Here is a 17,365-nt window from a genome sequence, read left to right on the forward strand (position 1 = left end):
GTTTCGCGTGTGTCACGCACGAGAAATGCAGTTAGCCCGCCCACGCGGTTTCGCGGAAACCCGGCCCTGAAACAATGCGTGCCTCGAAGGGTATATGACCTAAACTTGCCTCAGGAATACTTAGCGACCATGTGAAAACGTTTACCGAAAGAACCTTCATCTTTCTTCTTAAATTCGCTGGAAGAAGATCAACGCGTTATCGATAGTTATTACCACGAATTTATTAATCGCGTTACAGGTAGTTTTGATTAAGCGTAATTGGTAAAATTTAATAATTACAGCGATGACAAGAACCATTGTCATATTCTCTTATTTTTCAATGATGCATTTTTTCATTAGATTTTACACGTCACGTTCATAGCGCTAAATTTTTCTAGTCGTACGAAAGCGCTGCTAAATGGTAAGAAATTTAATATATCTGGAGGTAATTAGTTGGTATGTAAATGCAATAAGAAATACAATATTGTGCCAATACTTCCCTGACAACTTGTCTATAAATACTGAAAGAAGATGCATTTAATTAAAATTGTTTGCATTTGTGTTTTTAGAATTATATTCAAGATGTGCGAAGATGAAGACCTGTAGACTCTTGTAGACACTGTAACTGTGACTTAAAAGTCATCGTTATCCTCAATATTACATAGTAATAGCATTAATACGATATAGCGAATAGTAGTATAATATACTAATAATATACTCCGATCATATATAAATAGTAGAGAGATAAGCTACTTTTACTATCAACTTTCATAGATTTCAAATCGCTTTCATCTTTCACCGAGGTTTATGTAATATTTAACGTTACAACTTCTTAATGTTATTAGTCGTAGATGTAGAAAGAGAGAAAGAGCGTAATTTATAACATTTTAGAGCAGTACAATTCATTAACCGATAAACAACGAAATTAGTTGATATTGATATTGTCAATATTGATAGTGATAGTGATAATAGATAGATATTGATAGTTGATATTGATAGTGGTATTGTCAATATCAGTAATAAAAAAACATGAAGGTAAAAACATGAAGATTGCTGGATTTATAAAAAGAGAAGTTACAAATGCAATGGAAACAGTAAACAGTAAGATTTTTGTGTAGCAGGTGCTACCGAAATGAATGGACAGTATGACAAAGTCATGCGATATTCGTTCCACATATACATCAACCTAAAAGGAATGTTCTGTAAGCAATATATCTAGAAATGAAAAAATAACATTTACTTATAATATATTGTAATATTTTGTTCTTTTTTATTAACATAATTTAGCAGAAAAGCCACAACAGCAAAACTTACTCTAAGTAGATTTAGCTCTATCTTTATTATTTCTTTCTTTTTTACTACGTTCAGAAATATATTACAAATCTAACTATGGCAAACTTTGCTGTTGTTGCTACTAACGTAAATGAATTATGTTACTTGTCTCTTCAATAAGTTGCCTCCGTGGTTAGTTGCATTTTTTTACTAATTTGTCAGGACTGTTCTATATCTTAACTCAATCACTTTCGTGATTTTGCATTAGTTCAGCAGGTTATTATTATCGTATCGTGTAATAATGGTATGTACGTAGTATTTATCGTGGAAAATACGATACAGACTATGGCGTGCCAGGCAATCGAATCCACCCGGACTCTTGGTGTTCGCAGCCGACTATGTTATTCACTACGTCGACGTCGCGGCTATTTGTATTCCACGATCTTGGTATTTGAGTATGGAAGGATTTCCCATCCTACATTTGTATTCAATATTAATATTGAAGATAATCCATGTTTCGTTTGATGTACTTTTAGATTACAATACGAATGAAACTTTTATTGCGTTGAGATGCGCAGACAGAGTATGTAAAATAAGGAATAAACGTGTAATAAATCAAGACCGACGAGTTTCATAAGTAAATCGATTAACTGAACCAGTACAAGAATTGGAACTTGCTTTAATAGATCATGAAATTCAGGTTTCTTGTCCACTTGTGCACCAAGAAGTTGCGGCAAAAAATCAGTGGTTGCAAAAGAAAGTGAGGAATTTAAAGGAAAAGTTAAATAGTCAATTTATTGAAGCTGTAGCCATGCATGAGGGGTCAGAACTAGCTGAACGAACTAGAGGAAGTATTTTAATCGGCAGGATGAAGATATTAGAAGAATGTAAAGAACTTTTAAATGATTTTGATGAGAATCCTGCTAGATATAATGAGCATGTAAGATTACAAGTCTTGTACTTAAAAATTCTTGATAAGTAACAAGAGAAAAAGTTATTGATATAATATTTTTGAAAATATCCTCATTCATGATGACAACAGATATTCAAAACGATCAGACGAGGAACACCCGAGGAATTTATCAAACTATTAATTTGTTAATGCAAATACATTTACGATAAGTCATGAGAAATGATCTTCAGAACAGACGTCGTTGGATGAAATATGTTTGCCATCTTTAGGCGATTTTCATGAAGAAACATAAAGAACATTCTTTGTTTCAAGTTATGAGAACCGACGAAGTAGAAAATATCAATAAATAGTTTGCTATCAAGGAATATCTTTTGTATTTTTGTATTTTTAGACAACACTAACTATTAAAGAAAAAAATAGTTAAAATAAAACATTGTGTAAGAACAAATTATAGCAAGCTGGAAATAGTCTTGTTCTGTCGCTGGTATGCGAATAGAACACGTGTCTGTTACACGTCTGAATTCACGAACGCGTAGCAAAGAACGATCGTTTCTTCAAGTTGTACTCGACTCTGAGTTAGAAATATTAGCAGGAAATTTACGGTGTATGCGAAGCGGTACGATGATGCAATCAAACGATCAATTTCCTCGTTTAATTTCGACTTTGAATGACTCGATCGTAGTGGCTGCAATGGGAACGCATAGTACATGAGTATTATACATATAGGCGATATTATTACAAAATCTTCATTCAAATGTTATTATGAATATGAAGACAACAACTTACTATCTTCGTTCCTTCGATTTTGTAAAATTCGTCAAATTTGTTACTTTCTTACAAGAGAGAAATTACAGGTTCCCAATTCCTGTCACTCTGCTCGTAATCGCTATATAGAAAATATAGTAATATTAAAACAAGTATGATCACAAAATCACAAAAAGATTTTAATATATAATAAGGAAAAAATGTTTTAATTTATTTGTTTCTTTACCCAAACCGTCAAAGAAAAACGCTGTGACTCGTTCAATTGATTCAAAACGGTACTTGAAGTGTATCGCGGTAACTAAAGGACGTATTTGACGATAGCCATGCTAAACCGTCAGAAGTTGGTTTTCAAAGTTTTCGAAATAGTTCCTCAAAGAGCCATCTAGAAGCTATACGAGACGGTGGAGATAATAAGCTCTACAATTGGCTAAAAGGTCAGTCGATAATTTACAAGTCTCGTATTACATGTATTATTGGTCTAATTTCTCCATTGTTCCAATTAATTATCATTTAAATTGTTTTTACGTTGATACCTCCGATTTCTCCTCTTAATGAGAGGCATAAAATTTAACTAAACACGATTCTACTCGTCGTTCGTGATTTCGTGTGAAATTTTAGAACTGGCCGTATTTTTCTGCCTTCGTCAATTAGTATGCGCCGCGAAGAACACGCGTTTCGTTCAAGTTCGCATAAAAGTACGGTACGATCGGGCGTGGCACCAAGAAAGCCGGGAAAGTGATATCTCTCTACTGTCGGTGTGTTCTGTTCCATTCAGGAACGGATAAAGATATTTGTCGCCCCTGTTACTCGAACGTGCGTTAATTCGCTGTTAAATCGCCTTTCAAGAACGAAATCGACATTTTCGTTCGTTTTTTAGTTAAAAGATTTTACGAAAATATCTTCAAGTTCATCCGGTATAGCTTCGACAAGTTTCCATATTTATAATAATATTTCGTTGAAAATATTCAGTTATACATCATAAGAGAAGTTGTAGAAAGGTACTTTACTTCGATGTGGAGGTTTGATCTAAGATTTCATCTAAAAAACAAAAATAATAAGTAGTATGAGCAAAAGTTTATAAATAGCTGAAGTTGAATGAAATTTTTTATTTTATTTTTATGTGAAACGTGTTTACGTGTAGTTTGTATATTTTATCAGAAACAAATCACAAGGTAATTCCGGTTATGGCGTCATAACGTTAGAGAAGTATTTATTACGTAATTTTGAAATTTTACGGTAGAACCGAGTGAAACGACTTTCGTTGCTTTCGTTTTTAACCACTTTCAAAATTCTTACCGACACCACACTTTTCTGTTTCTACGCGCCTTCTTCGAATTGTTGGTTAATCAGCCGTGACATTTCAGTTAGAAAGAACGTTCGCAAAAGGAATATACATACACTTTGTTTCTTATGTCCCCGAAACTTGACGCTCATAACATTTCTTACGATCATATGAAAAGTTAAGAATGTCACTATGTTTTATAATTGATTTAGAATTTCCATATACATTCGTCATTTTATGATAGGAAAAGATTTCAAAGTAAGATCTATTTAAAAGTTTAGAAGAGAAGAAGAAATTTCTTCTGCTGTCTATTTCTTATGCTGTAATATAATATATAATGTAATATGCATATATGATATGATATGTGTATGTAATATAAAAAAAGTAAAAAATATAATATGTATACGTACTGCATAACTCAGTACACATATATTATGTTAGAATTGCAGATGAGATGAATACAGAACATACCTGACATCTTGCGGCATGTTGCTGACATATTGTGATCGCGTGTTCTATAATACCGATCGTTGAAAAGACGGAGGTTTGGCTGCGCCCTCTACAATTGAAGGCGCCGAATTTAGAAATTACACATTCATACATATTTACCTACATGTCTAGTTTGAATTGAAATATGACGCAATTATAAAATAATTGAATTTCGTGATATGTATTTACACATTCTACCGTCTCACTGATGCTTTAGTTTTTCTGAACACTGAATAAAACTCTTGCTGATATTTCATGTGACGCAAAAACTACGTTAAAATTACATACGTACATATGTATATCAATTTAGAGCGAAAGACCATAATAATTACGCCAATAGAGCAAAATAGAATATGTAAATAAATCTGAAACGCGTTTGATATTTCGTACGCAATATATCAACAGTATTTCATATATTTTGAGATTCTCCTAATCTTGCTTACCGACGGATACAATGACAAAGGTACCACACGAGGAACAATTAACAATTCAAGTTTTAAGAAAAATCAGTGCTTTATTTAATTAAGTAGTCTATGTATTTAATACAAAGCGTAGGTTTGATTAGCTGAAACAGAAACAAAGAACAATAACATTTAGTAACAGTATTTCGTTCAATTTGTTTAAAAAATTGATTAATATTTCGTTAAAACCGTGCAAAGATTGATTAAAGCTCCACTTGTTTCAATTCGTTGAAAAAAACAAACGCCTACTAGAAATATACTTACCATTTGGCGATAGAAATTGGTTTACAAGAATCTGATGGCCTATCGTACGAGTATCCCAACAAACATTGTTGCAAATGGGGTCGTCCGTTTCTGCAGAGCACCACGCTCGTGCATGCAGCGTTCAATCTGTGCACATCCCCGTCTTTGCACGGAACCATACTGAGACTGTGAGGAATATCATGCACCATGTTCCATGGGTTTTGCAATTGCTCCGATGCCTGTTGTTGCGTACTAGACAGTTCTTGTTGTTGTTGTTGTTGTTGTTGTTGCTCTTTATCGACATCCGATTGCGTAGCTACAGATCGTTCGTTCCAGGAATCAGGTCGAATTCTGCCCAGCCAAGGATTTCCAGGATAAGATTGCGGCGGTCCATAGGACGGTAATTGACCTGGTTGAGAAGGTTGAGCTGGTTGAGGTGGTTGAGGCGGTTGAGATGGTTGCGATGGCGCGTAAGACGGTGGTTGCGCTGGTTGTGGCGATGGAATATAGGATGGTGGCGATGGCCATGTTGGTGGTTGTTGCGGTAAAGTGGGTGGTTGCGATGGTGAAGATGGCGGCTGGGTTTGTGGCGAGGTCGGTTTAGGTGGCAGTGGTGGCGTTGCTGCGCCTTTGCAGTCGACGTTGTACGGGTAGTCACAGACGCCCAATATCTGCGAAGTGATAAATTATAAATAAAACAGAAGGATGCAAATAACGTAGAGAATTTAGATTATACGTTGTCGAAGGATACGGTTTAGAGAAAAGCAAATAAATAGGGAAACGTTATCATACGTCATATCATATCTCTTCGTAAGTATTAGGATTCATATAAAAATAAAACAACCCTCAATAATAAATAAAAATCTTCCAAAGTTCGATGTATTCTTTGTTTGTATCCACTGTAGTTTTGGGTCGTTGTTTTAGTTCATTTTGATATTCGTACTATTAGGTTTTTAATTATATTTTTAATTAAATATTCTGAAGTGAATCTATGAGTCAGATTTAGACTCTGGACTATTTAATTCATCTCAAATTCTTTCAACGATCTTCAAACCAGAGAATTACATGGACGCCAGCAAATAATTGTTAATTCGTTATTTTCCTCGAAAATTCTGGCAAATATCTCCGATAATCATTTCTCAAGCAATCTGGGCCGATTATCGCGCTCTCTATGAGACTAACAGGTGTATTAATATCTATGAATAAAGGCGTATGTTCAAATATTCGTAACTGCCATCTCTTGAGGCGCTTCTGTAAACGTTACAAATCGCATATTGGTAAAATGTTTAACATCCAAGCGTGATTATCGTCTGATCCGATTATTATCTTGGTTCTGCGTGAAATGTCAATCCTAAATTATTCGAAGCTTATCGAGCCAAAAAGAATTTATAGCAGAAGCGAGAAAACAGAATGACGAAGTAGTATGTAAGGTTAATGCCGAATTTAATTTCAAGCAACGACACGAAGGCCTCAAGAGCGGCCTTTGACCGTGTACGGAGACCAAGTGGGAGTCGAGGAGACTCTCACGCTTACGTGGGCCACGATGTTACTCTAAGATTTAAAATTCTGCAAATGCCCTAGGAATAGCTCAAGAATAAGATCCTTACGTCATTATAGACCAAATCGTGAGGGCAACCGAATTTAATAGGTTTCTTGTAAACACACACGTAGAATTCCGAACAGTTCGTCGCACTTCTATAACGACCATTTGGTTCTGGACAGAGTTTCGTTCCACTGGTCAGAGATGGCCCTGAAGAAAAAACAAAAGTTTGTACAATGCCAGATCGCTGCGTCAACATCGATGGAATATCAAAGATGAAAAATCTTTTCGCATTTTTATATTATGTAGTTTATTTACTTCGGTAACATTGGCTCTAGTAGCGTAATTTCTAAGAAATATAGACATTGCTACGATATGATATTAATAAGAAACTACATCCTAATAAACAAATTCTTATCGTTGATAAACGATCTTTGTCGATTTTTCCTATGCAACTAAAATTCACGAAATTGATATCAGGTCGAATTATTTTTTTCATTTGTTCGAACAATGTAACTACCAATCCACGCGTCACGTTCAAATAAATAATATAATATCGAAATAAATCTGAGATCTAATTTTAAAATTAATTTTGAAAATTAAGAAAATAAATGTGAAACCGTTTACTTACTTGGCGTGGGCATGGGGCGATTGCCGCAATTCACGTTATAATCGTAGTCACAAACTAGAGTAATATCGTTGAAGAGTAATCCATCGGGACAGGATTGTTCCGTAACCGTGTCGTCCCAACAATTTAAATAATTGGAGCAACTCTTCGGACTTGGAAACTGTCCCCGAGGAGCGTAACATCCAGGCGGTGGAGTTATTACCGGTATCGGGTTACTAGTTATGGGTCCTGGTAGCTCGTTCGTATCTCCAGGATTAGGAAGACTCGGATAAAGTTGCCTCGTATTCACAGTTTCTGATCCTTGCGATTCTGTGATATTCGTAGAAGGATTCTTGTTCCAAACGTTTGCACCGTTGTCCATCTTTTGTAAATCCACGAGATCCCATGCGTTCTCTAAATCTACCCGTGTAAAACGTAAGGCCGGGGTCAATTAAACGTATGATTTTTCCAAGTATAACGAAATAGTTTGAAATTTCTAGTCTACGTGCTATACAATCCTATAGAAATAAAATGGAAACTCAAACTCAAAGTCAATCTCAGTATATCGATGGCAAATTTTTAAATAAATAATTTAAATCCTATACAAAATTGTATAAAAAAAAGTAAGAATCTATCCGTTGCATAAGAACGTCGACGTCGCCCTCAACTACAATTAATACTAGTTTATTACCGATGTTTACGTTTCCACGATATTCGTGTATCGTTTCTATAAATTAACCAAAATATTCATATGTGCATATTTATGAACAGTAGAGCCTAGTCCATTTTCTTTCAACAATTTAAACTTCGAAATAATTAAAAATTAGCATGCAACCACTGACCTTGTCGTTGCTGTCGAGAGTGTTCGATGTGTCTTTCATGTAACGTGGTCTCGGAGGATGCCGCAGCGGTTGTTCTCCTGGCGGCGTCGCAGAGACCCAACACAAGGAACAACGATATCAAGACGAACTTCATAGTAACGTTCGATCACGAATTGATGGAGGCTCGCGAAGACGAAATACGACGATGGGTTATGGAACACCCTCCAGTTTTACGGTTGAAACTCGACTACGATTAAACTCGCGATGATCGTCAAGGGATCGTTGGCGAACGTCGGTGTTCGAGTCCTTGCGTTCGATGTTCTGATGCTGGATGGCCTGGACCTGGTCGGTTCCAGGGCTTACATAGGGCATCCCCCACCACGGGTCCTCCTTCGTAGGGAGTAGCTTCACAGGAGCCCAATTACGCGGGCGCAGGACCCTGCGGTGGACTCTTGCTCAGGAAGTGCACGACTCTTCTCTTTACACCACTCTTGTTCCCGCTGAAATTCCCCTCCACTTTGCAGGCCACCGGGGTCGAACACGTCGCAAGGACGCGATTCGGTGCGCGTCGCTTGGATTCTTATTGGACGAGATTTAGAATGACCGGTCAGGACCGTGTATTCCCCCCGGTGATCATTCGTTTCTCGCGTCCGCGTATCGCGTGGTCGCCGAGACAATGATCTCGCGGATGACCAGAGCGGTGGACGATCGCGTAGGATGTCAAGGTCCCTTACGAGATATACGTACTTGGAAACGATGTTCCGTAACGGTATCGTCAACAATCGTTTCTCTGTGCATTCAACTCTTTTCGTTTATTTGCTTATGGCTGTAAGGTGCGATCCGATCGTAAGGGTAATCCTTGTTCGGTCGGTCGTATCGATGCGTTGGTAGAGTCTGTGGGACGATTTTGTGGCGGATACTCTTGGTCAAAGATCGATAGATTGGAAGATAATGCTTGCGAGACAAACTAGTTCGCGCTCGTAAAATAAAACTCCTTTCTTTCCCACAGATTTGTATTTTCATCCAACTCGCTCGATGCAACGATCTAGCTTATAAAGCGTCGCGTAAGTTTATTCGTTCTATCGAACATCTTAGACCGTCCGCGTGAAGTACAGATTGGTCTATTTAAAAACCCTCGAAAAGTTAATCAATAACATTGCATCCTGTAAATTGCCAACCGTTTCTGGAAGAAATGTTCTGCGTACGGGAAAATTGGTTTGCCAAGCGAACAACCGATTAGTCATAAACGTGAGCGAGACTGAAACCCGGATCAAAGTATTACGCATAACCACCGGTATTTTGTTTGAAAGAGCAATACGTGTTCCGCTCCATACGAGAGTATTTGTAAGATCAGCAAAAAAATATGTCGCGTAGTTACTTAGGAACTTCCGGTGTCCTTGTCTCTTCCAAGTTTCGAAGAATCTCGAAGAAAGTTCCCGACCGTTGAACCTGCGAATCTCGAAGCTGGAATGCAGAGGTGGAGATACACCATCGAGATTACCCTTCGAAAGGTTTCTCATTACCGGAATGCATTTCGATATTCGGGCAAAAGACGCGGCTTTTCTGAATGATTCGACGCTTCTACCCTGGTCCATCTGCTGGGATATTGCGTGAATTTTATGAGACAGGTTGCGTTGCAGCCTGGGACCAATGCAGAGCCCATCGTCCTGTTTATTATCCGGCAATGAGGAAGATTCCACGGCCGGTCGAGCGAACGAACGAAAAAAGAAAAGAAAGCGAACGATTCCACGTAATCCTGAAATTCAGATATTCGCGCCCAATGGCCCGTGCTCGCCAACTTTTGGCAAGAATACCGCGGGTACGTTCGTGAGTCACGCGTGACCTCGCCACTTGGCTTTCCATGCGTACGACGATTCACATTTTACTGAAAACAGTTAAACGGCGTCGTGAGTTTTGGCGATTTTCGTAGTCCGCGTCATTCAGAAGTTCGTTACACCTACGTTTCAAATCGTCTTACGTTCTCGAACAACTATCGTTAAGAAAGATTTACGATGGTTACGCTGCGGAGGAGGTGGATCGTTTGCCCGTGCCATTAGGGTTCGTAATACGCCATCGAAGAAATAACATAGATGTGCGTGAGTATTGTTCAAGAAAACATTTTGAGTAAGAAACTGTTTAAGAAAACGTTCGAGCGTTACAGTATCTATCCAAACTGATCGTCGTATCGAAATGCATTGTCATCGTCGCGCGTTGCAGCAAACACGAGATTGAAAATTATGAGGTGACACATTCTTCCCAATGGTAAAATAGGTAAGATGATGAAAGGCTTTGGGAACTAATTACAGTATTATATTATGATACCCGTCTAGGAGAAGTGTACGACGATTTGGTAAAACGGTATGGAAGATCTGCGAGCAGTGACGTGCAGAGATAAAATGTGAGACACTGTGCGTATTCGTGACAAGAATTCGTTGCATGTTAAACTCGCTGAAGCTTCGTAACCTTTTGAAGTTGTGTAGGTTGCAAGAGTCCAGTTTTGTGTACTAAACAGGTCTTCAAAAATATATTTCTACCAAAGATATTACCGTAATATGCATATATATATATATAGATAAATATATTACAATATTACAACGATGACGAAGGAATACAGTTACAGTGAATCTTTCGAACGAACAATTTGAAAGAATAAAACTTTTAACCATTTAATTCCGTTCTAATTAACGAATTTATTAGATAAGTTACACATATATTTTTTAATTGATTTAAACTAATCCCATACGTTCCGTATCAATTTCTCGAATCGAAGCCTGGTGCGGGTATAATTACAAGCCGACCGTATATAATCTCTGAAAAAAAATCATTGGACACCGTAGGCGTTCGTGAGTCGAATACCCGATACCATCTTCCCCCTGTGAAATCTTCCCTGATTCTGTGGTATGCTCGCAAAGATTCTTCCTTCTTCTAAGAAACATCTCGTTTGTTCCATCAAAAACATATTTCTTATAATTTTTAAATTAGTTGGGTTAGTGTAAAGAATAATCTAGCTGTAATAATTTCGCATGTCGACGAACTATACCTTTTCAAAATTTCACACGGTATCGACTACCAGCATCAGGATCGAGGAAGATATCTGTATCGAGATATTAAAACTGGCAGTTAAACGTAATCTGACGTATATTCTAGAAGTTTACATGCAAATCCTATCGTTATCGTTCATCCTACAACACGATTAATCGATTCGATCTTATTCATTTTGTCGTTTCAAGTATTCATCGTCGCGTTGTTTATCCTTTCTCTCCTTTTGCTTCTGTTTCGCTTAGCTTTTCGTTCGAACCGGGCACACTGTATAGGATAGCCACGGATGAGGCGGGATTATCGAGAAGAACCTGTTAGCTGCTACCCAAAACGAAAGAAATAGAAGGACAAACTATGAAGAGCATGAGAAAAATATGGGCGAGTATCCCGGCAGGTAAAGAACAAGATGCACGACGCGAAAAGACTAAAAGAAGGATACAGAAGGAGGAAGGTAGAAACGAAACGAAACATTCGAAAGATTCGTAAGAATGATTAATTAATCTTATTTATTTAACACAACTACTACCCTCGGATTTTGATATCCAAATCTTTCTGCTCTCAACTTGGCAAACAAACAAAAAAAAAAAAAAAAGAATTCATAATGTCTTAAGGTGCTTAACGTAAAATTAACGTGTACCAATCGCAATTCTTTCAATTTTTGTTCAAACTTGAAATATCTTTTAGCGTTAGAGAAATACAGTACAGAAAAAAGAAACGATCAACGTCGATATAAAAATGAAACATTTAGAGGAATAGAATTTTTGTTACAAACGTTTCTATCGTATTTAAAGATACTAAATTTCTCCGCTATCCTTAAGTACGATTGCGTGTAGAAAGAGAATCTTTGAATTAACGAGATATCGGTTTCCGTAGAAACACGTACCAGCGAGAGGGAGGAAAAATTCGTGGAATCGATGCGAAGGATCTACGAGAGAAGATACGAATTCTCTTTTAATAGGATTAATTTCGGCAGTTGATAATACGACTCGCGAACCCAGATAAGCGATTGACGATGCATGGTGTCGAATCGTACAATAAATTTGATCCAGCTAACACGGTCCTCCACTTAAGTGCAAATACGGCGCCGAGGATGCAATATGTTGCGAGAGGATGCGCCTTAACACGCATACCTGAATTGCAAGCTAGCAAGGCAGTTTATTCGCGCGTCTCGTCCAGCGGAACTCATCGTGCAACGTTTCAATTTCCGTGACAGACTGTGATGGATACAGGGAGGCAGCCTTTCGAATAACCTCTTACAATCTCTGAGGTCCTATTATCGTGTCTAGGTCTTTCTTCGTCGTGCATTTCCTTTGTACGTCTTCGTGCTTTGCCAAATCAAATAGACGCGCGCGCAACTGTAAATTGAAATTGCACGTCCCTCGAAGAAAGGGACTCTTTTTCGTTTCCTTCGAAGATCATTTGTCTCGCTGTTAAGAATTTCCCTATCTTAAAAACGTCACTTTTGATCGTTGACAGATAATTTTCTATAGGAAACATCTATTAAATCGACTCGTACATCTTCGCTTACTTTGTCATGTCACATCATCTTGCGCAATTACCATCATACGTCGCTTGTGCTAACTCATGTTCATGCTTCTACTCTTATATGTTTATATATACAAACGTTATGCATACGTATGCATACAAAAAGCTTCGACTTAAATTTACCCGCGATACTTCTAGTAATTTATTTGTGTTGTCCATCAGGAAATGTAAACAATTATATATTTCAGATACATGGAATACAGGAGAAAAAGAGAGAGAGACGATTCGTATTACGTTGATGCATACCGATGTTTCCAGCGTTGGAAAATGCTGTTGGTGAAGGAGTTTGCAGATATGCTGACAGGCACGGTCGAACTACTTTCTATTAGTTGATGAATTACAACGTGGACTACACGTGCTATATGTATGTTGTAACCGATAAGCAGTGGAAGTGATTTTTTTCTCTGTATAATCGGTTAGTGCAACTGTATCGAAGTTTGAGGGAAAGTAAAATTACACTTCGATAAATACCGCTTTTCTGACGAAGATAAGGAACAGGAAGGCGAATACTTCAACTATCTCGCTCGATTTGATTTGACATGCAGATTTCATGTATTACTGGTTTTACATGTATGAAAATATCATTACGAAATAATCGAGATAGAACAATTTGAATATTAAGTTTGCATATCCTATAGTTCGCATTCTTAACACTATTCATTATTTCATTATTGATTATACGTTATTTAGTTATTTCAATCGACAATTTATCGAACGCGGTGTGTAGTAAGTGGACCGCGGATTTTCACGCGTCTATGGAAAATTCGAAGGTACAAATATGAACATAATACGCGTAATACTTAAAGATATATAAAACATTCACGATGTAATAGTTGATAGAATATTTACGAGGTGAAACAATTTTCTATTCAGGTTCTGCCTTTTTTAATTGCTATTCATAAAAATTAGAATTTGCATAAATATTCGCGATCTAGTAACAACCTATCCGACCGTTGCAATTACATATGTCGTACACCTATTAAAAAGTAAACGAGACATTAATCGAAACCATGGGCCGTAAATAATTAAAAAACTTGTATAAGTAATACTTGTAATAAAACGGAAGATAAACCGAAATTTATACATACGTATTTCCTTTGTTTGCCATTCGAAGCACGGTCGTCTTAACGATTCTCGGAGTGGCTCTGGAAACGCAATCTGCAATCGAGGCATGCCTCTTCTTCCGTTCGATGTTTGTCCAGCGATAATTACTGAAATTTCAGGCATTCGGCACGATTGCGCGCAAATGCTCGGTATCTTTTTTCCACTATTTGTTTCGCCCTCGCCGACGCTGTACCCGGTCGAACGACTATTCTCCGGACGAAATAACATCTCGTAGAGGGTGGTCCGCCTACTTGAACGTCGTTGTTCGAGTCCCAGCGAGGGACACTCCGATGAATTTGAACAAGCATTACGGTATCCGATCGCGAGTTGTGCATTTTCATTGCTCGTGCCTTCTTCCTCGAGTACTTTGAAAGATTTCAGGCATTCGTAAAACCTCTGCTTTCGAAGGGAGGAATAAAAACGAAGAGAATGCGTAGAGTTAGGTTCGTGTTAGACTCGACAAAGGGCGTCGATATTAATTTCTTTATGGTCGTGCCTTCGAGTGAATAACGGCTGGTCACGATACCGACAGTTTCAATGGGCGCAGTTAAGAGATCTACAGAAAAAATACGAGCAAGCTTCGAAGAAGGACTCGTCGATAAACATAAATAAGAGTTGGTCAAGTTGGCGGAATAAATTTACAGGGACCTGAGTTATTTTTATCGGAGCAAGAAACATTGCCTTTTTCTGCTATTTTTCCGTTAGGATCGAGCGGAGAAATTCGCACCTCTCTGACGAGCGACTCGTTGCCTCTTTTAAATACCCGCGCACCGAGCTACCTTGTAATCGACTAACACGATGTACAGAGAAAACGAGATGCTTGCCTTCTTTGAAGCATCGTAAACGTTCTCTGTATTCTTTCTGCGCTCTTGTTCCACGGGAAATTACTGTAAACCAGCATTGCTGATGTTGATGCTATCTACCTTCGCGTTCCTCCTTCCCACTCAGCCGAGGAGCTTAACCAATTTGGCGATGCGCTCGTGTTTTTTAACTCCTGCGTGTGGATAATGGCGTTGTTGTTCAATCGTCGATCTTACCTTTTATTCGTTTATCGATCCAATCTCATTATTCTTCGATTGATTTAATTTGTACGGCGAATAAAAATGGGTGCGGCTAATAGCGAGAATTCCTTGCATCGGAACAAAGAAACGAAGTAGAATACTTTCTTAATGGAAAGATATATCGACGAGGAAGGTACAATTTCCTCTGTTTCGCAATTTAGCGTTACAAGACAGTTAGAAAGATGCCAAGTTGTATACGCACGAAATTACCGAGAAATTCATCGCTTCTGAGAAAATAAACTCCCTCTATGCGGGGTTACATTCCTGCGTTGCGCCGCGTAGGTATGTACCCGCTTGCGGTTTCACCCGGGATGTTCTTACAATAGCACGCAGAAGGTGAAAGATCCTTCCTGCAGATGACTTTATATACCAAGTTATTCCCTGTATACCTCGCTTTGACCGTATCCTCGTCTACCTTCGCGCTTTTCAAACTATCGTCACGCGCTTCTGTACCGTTACTGTATCCGTATTGCGCAACGCTGCGTATCTAACGTGTAATATGTACTACTAAAGTGGAATTCATATCGTATGAAATACCGAACGAAGAATAAAAAATGTGCAAAATCATAATTGCAGGTTGAACTGTAAAATGAACGAGGCTTGCTGAAAGCTGACCTTAATTTAAAAGCTATAGGGGGAAAAACGTATCTTAATTAAATTAAAGATAATTTTATAAATTGCAAATGGAAGGATTGCGCCTTGAGTTTAAAGAGGCTTTCGTAAATATGCATGATCGTCGATGCATGCGTGTTTGAGAGTCGGCGGGACGGGATTTCCCGCGAGTTCGGTTAGGCGATCTAACGATACGAGTACATTTTTGGGAAGAAAGAGATGGAGCAACGATAAAACAATTAAAAGGAGTTAAAGGACTAGCAGGATGAGACTTGCCGCAGGAGGGTCCGGCAACGGAGAAAAATAAAAGATGAGAGCAGAAAATAAGAAAAGAGAAGAAGTGGTGGACTCGAACTCGTCAAGGACCAGAGGTCCTTGCTCTCCGGGTCATAGCGAGCCACAGACTCACAACACTTTCTGCACTTCGGGCTAACCCAGAGGCTCTCAAATTTATTCTATTTTCAAACATTTTTTATCTCACAACGAATTTACACGTGACAAGCGTAACAAACAATCGAACCGTTTATAGAGCTAAACAGAGATTCAGTATTTTCTGTATCCTTCGTCTAATTTTAATTCTTTTACTATTCGAGATTATGATGTTTGCAGCCTTTAATACATAATTTTATATCAGTGGAAAATTATTATTTTATAAATTATATTTTCTGATCCCTTATTTAAAAGGTTTAAAGTTCAAAGTTTACAGGCAGAAACGTGAGAAATATCTGTCATTGCATACCTCTTCGTTTTATTCGTCGTAAGCGTCGGCGATACATTTTTCATCCCTTTCAAGATTTGTAACGATCTCAATTTCGCTAGCCTGTCATAAATGAGAGATGCGAACCAAATCCGACCTATACTCGATTAATTAAAACGTCTTCTTAATATGACGATCTTAAATCCTCTACTTCTTAACCGACCGGTTCAGATAACAAGGCGCCTCTCCATTAATCTGTCAACGCGTGCAGAAGCTTATAATGAAGTCGAAGATAAGAAGTCATCACCGTCTGTTTTATCATAATTTTCTCGACAGGATCTTTTCCACTCACTTACGTATGTACATTATCGAAGGTTTTGAAAAAAATAAGCAATAATATTTTAGAATATTCGGGTATTTTCTTGCGATAATTTCTTTTATTTGTTTCATGTATTCCGATTTTGAATATGAAAGGTTTGATGATTAAACACGATACTTTGAGTTTAGAAAAAAAGCCACCAAATACCCGTAAAATTAAATTGCATTTCTTAAAATTAAGTAACCTAATTCGAATTGTTATGGTCTTCTACGATTTGAAGCTATATGGATAATTGCAGATATTGGAACATAACGTGCCACTTGATATATTAATTGTATATATGGTTATAAAAAGAGATTTGATACTGTGAAAATTACAAGGGAATGTGGCGCAGACGTTCGCCTGGGAATCTGTGACCGGTTCGACGCACGTGTTCGAGAGTTGCCTACCTCTAAGGCGCGCGAGAAACTAGCGTAAAATCTCATAGCAATGTTAACTAATTTGACAAATACGAAGTAAATAGCGAATTAACGAAGCAGCAAAGTTTCAGGATTAGTATCTCCACTTACTAAAATAAATTTCTTGACCGATAGAAGGCAACAAGGCATCTGAATTT

The 17,365-nt window shown here is 37.9% G+C and overlaps 1 protein-coding gene and 2 long non-coding RNA genes across 3 annotated transcripts; 1 reads left to right on the top strand and 2 right to left on the bottom strand.

The window, feature by feature from the left end:
- Positions 1-201: 201 nt before the first annotated feature.
- Positions 202-4,438, bottom strand: LOC105667127. Its single transcript, XR_001099751.3, has 4 exons — positions 4,226-4,438; positions 3,156-3,967; positions 2,951-3,050; positions 202-2,849 (listed from the first exon to the last, which is right to left on the bottom strand). It is a non-coding gene; the product is annotated as an uncharacterized LOC105667127 (long non-coding RNA).
- Positions 3,253-14,033, top strand: LOC125387204. Its single transcript, XR_007227769.1, has 2 exons — positions 3,253-3,363; positions 11,657-14,033. It is a non-coding gene; the product is annotated as an uncharacterized LOC125387204 (long non-coding RNA).
- Positions 5,176-8,889, bottom strand: LOC100643357 (proline-rich receptor-like protein kinase PERK9). The gene is made up of 5 exons (XM_012320504.3): positions 8,394-8,889; positions 7,576-7,971; positions 7,012-7,154; positions 5,426-6,075; positions 5,176-5,265 (listed from the first exon to the last, which is right to left on the bottom strand). Exons 1-5 carry the CDS (start codon positions 8,524-8,526, stop codon positions 5,262-5,264), a joined length of 1,326 nt encoding a protein of 441 aa, XP_012175894.2. The 5' UTR covers positions 8,527-8,889; the 3' UTR covers positions 5,176-5,261.
- Positions 14,034-17,365: the final 3,332 nt, after the last annotated feature.

This window comes from Bombus terrestris, chromosome 3 (assembly GCF_910591885.1).
Source record: "Bombus terrestris chromosome 3, iyBomTerr1.2, whole genome shotgun sequence".
Lineage (NCBI taxonomy): Eukaryota > Metazoa > Arthropoda > Insecta > Hymenoptera > Apidae > Bombus > Bombus terrestris.

What these genes read in the sequence shown, in the direction of transcription:
- LOC100643357 (XM_012320504.3), bottom strand. Translation starts at nt 8,526, where the DNA reads ATGAAGTTCGTCTTGATATCGTTGTTCCTTGTGTTGGGTCTCTGCGAC. An exon ending in TCGCCCCATGCCCACGCCAA is followed by an intron (nt 7,155 to 7,575) that starts GTAAGTAAACGG and finishes TTTTTTCTTCAG; the next exon opens with GGCCATCTCTGACCAGTGGA. An exon ending in ACGATTTGGTCTATAATGAC is followed by an intron (nt 6,076 to 7,011) that starts GTAAGGATCTTA and finishes ATCACTTCGCAG; the next exon opens with ATATTGGGCGTCTGTGACTA.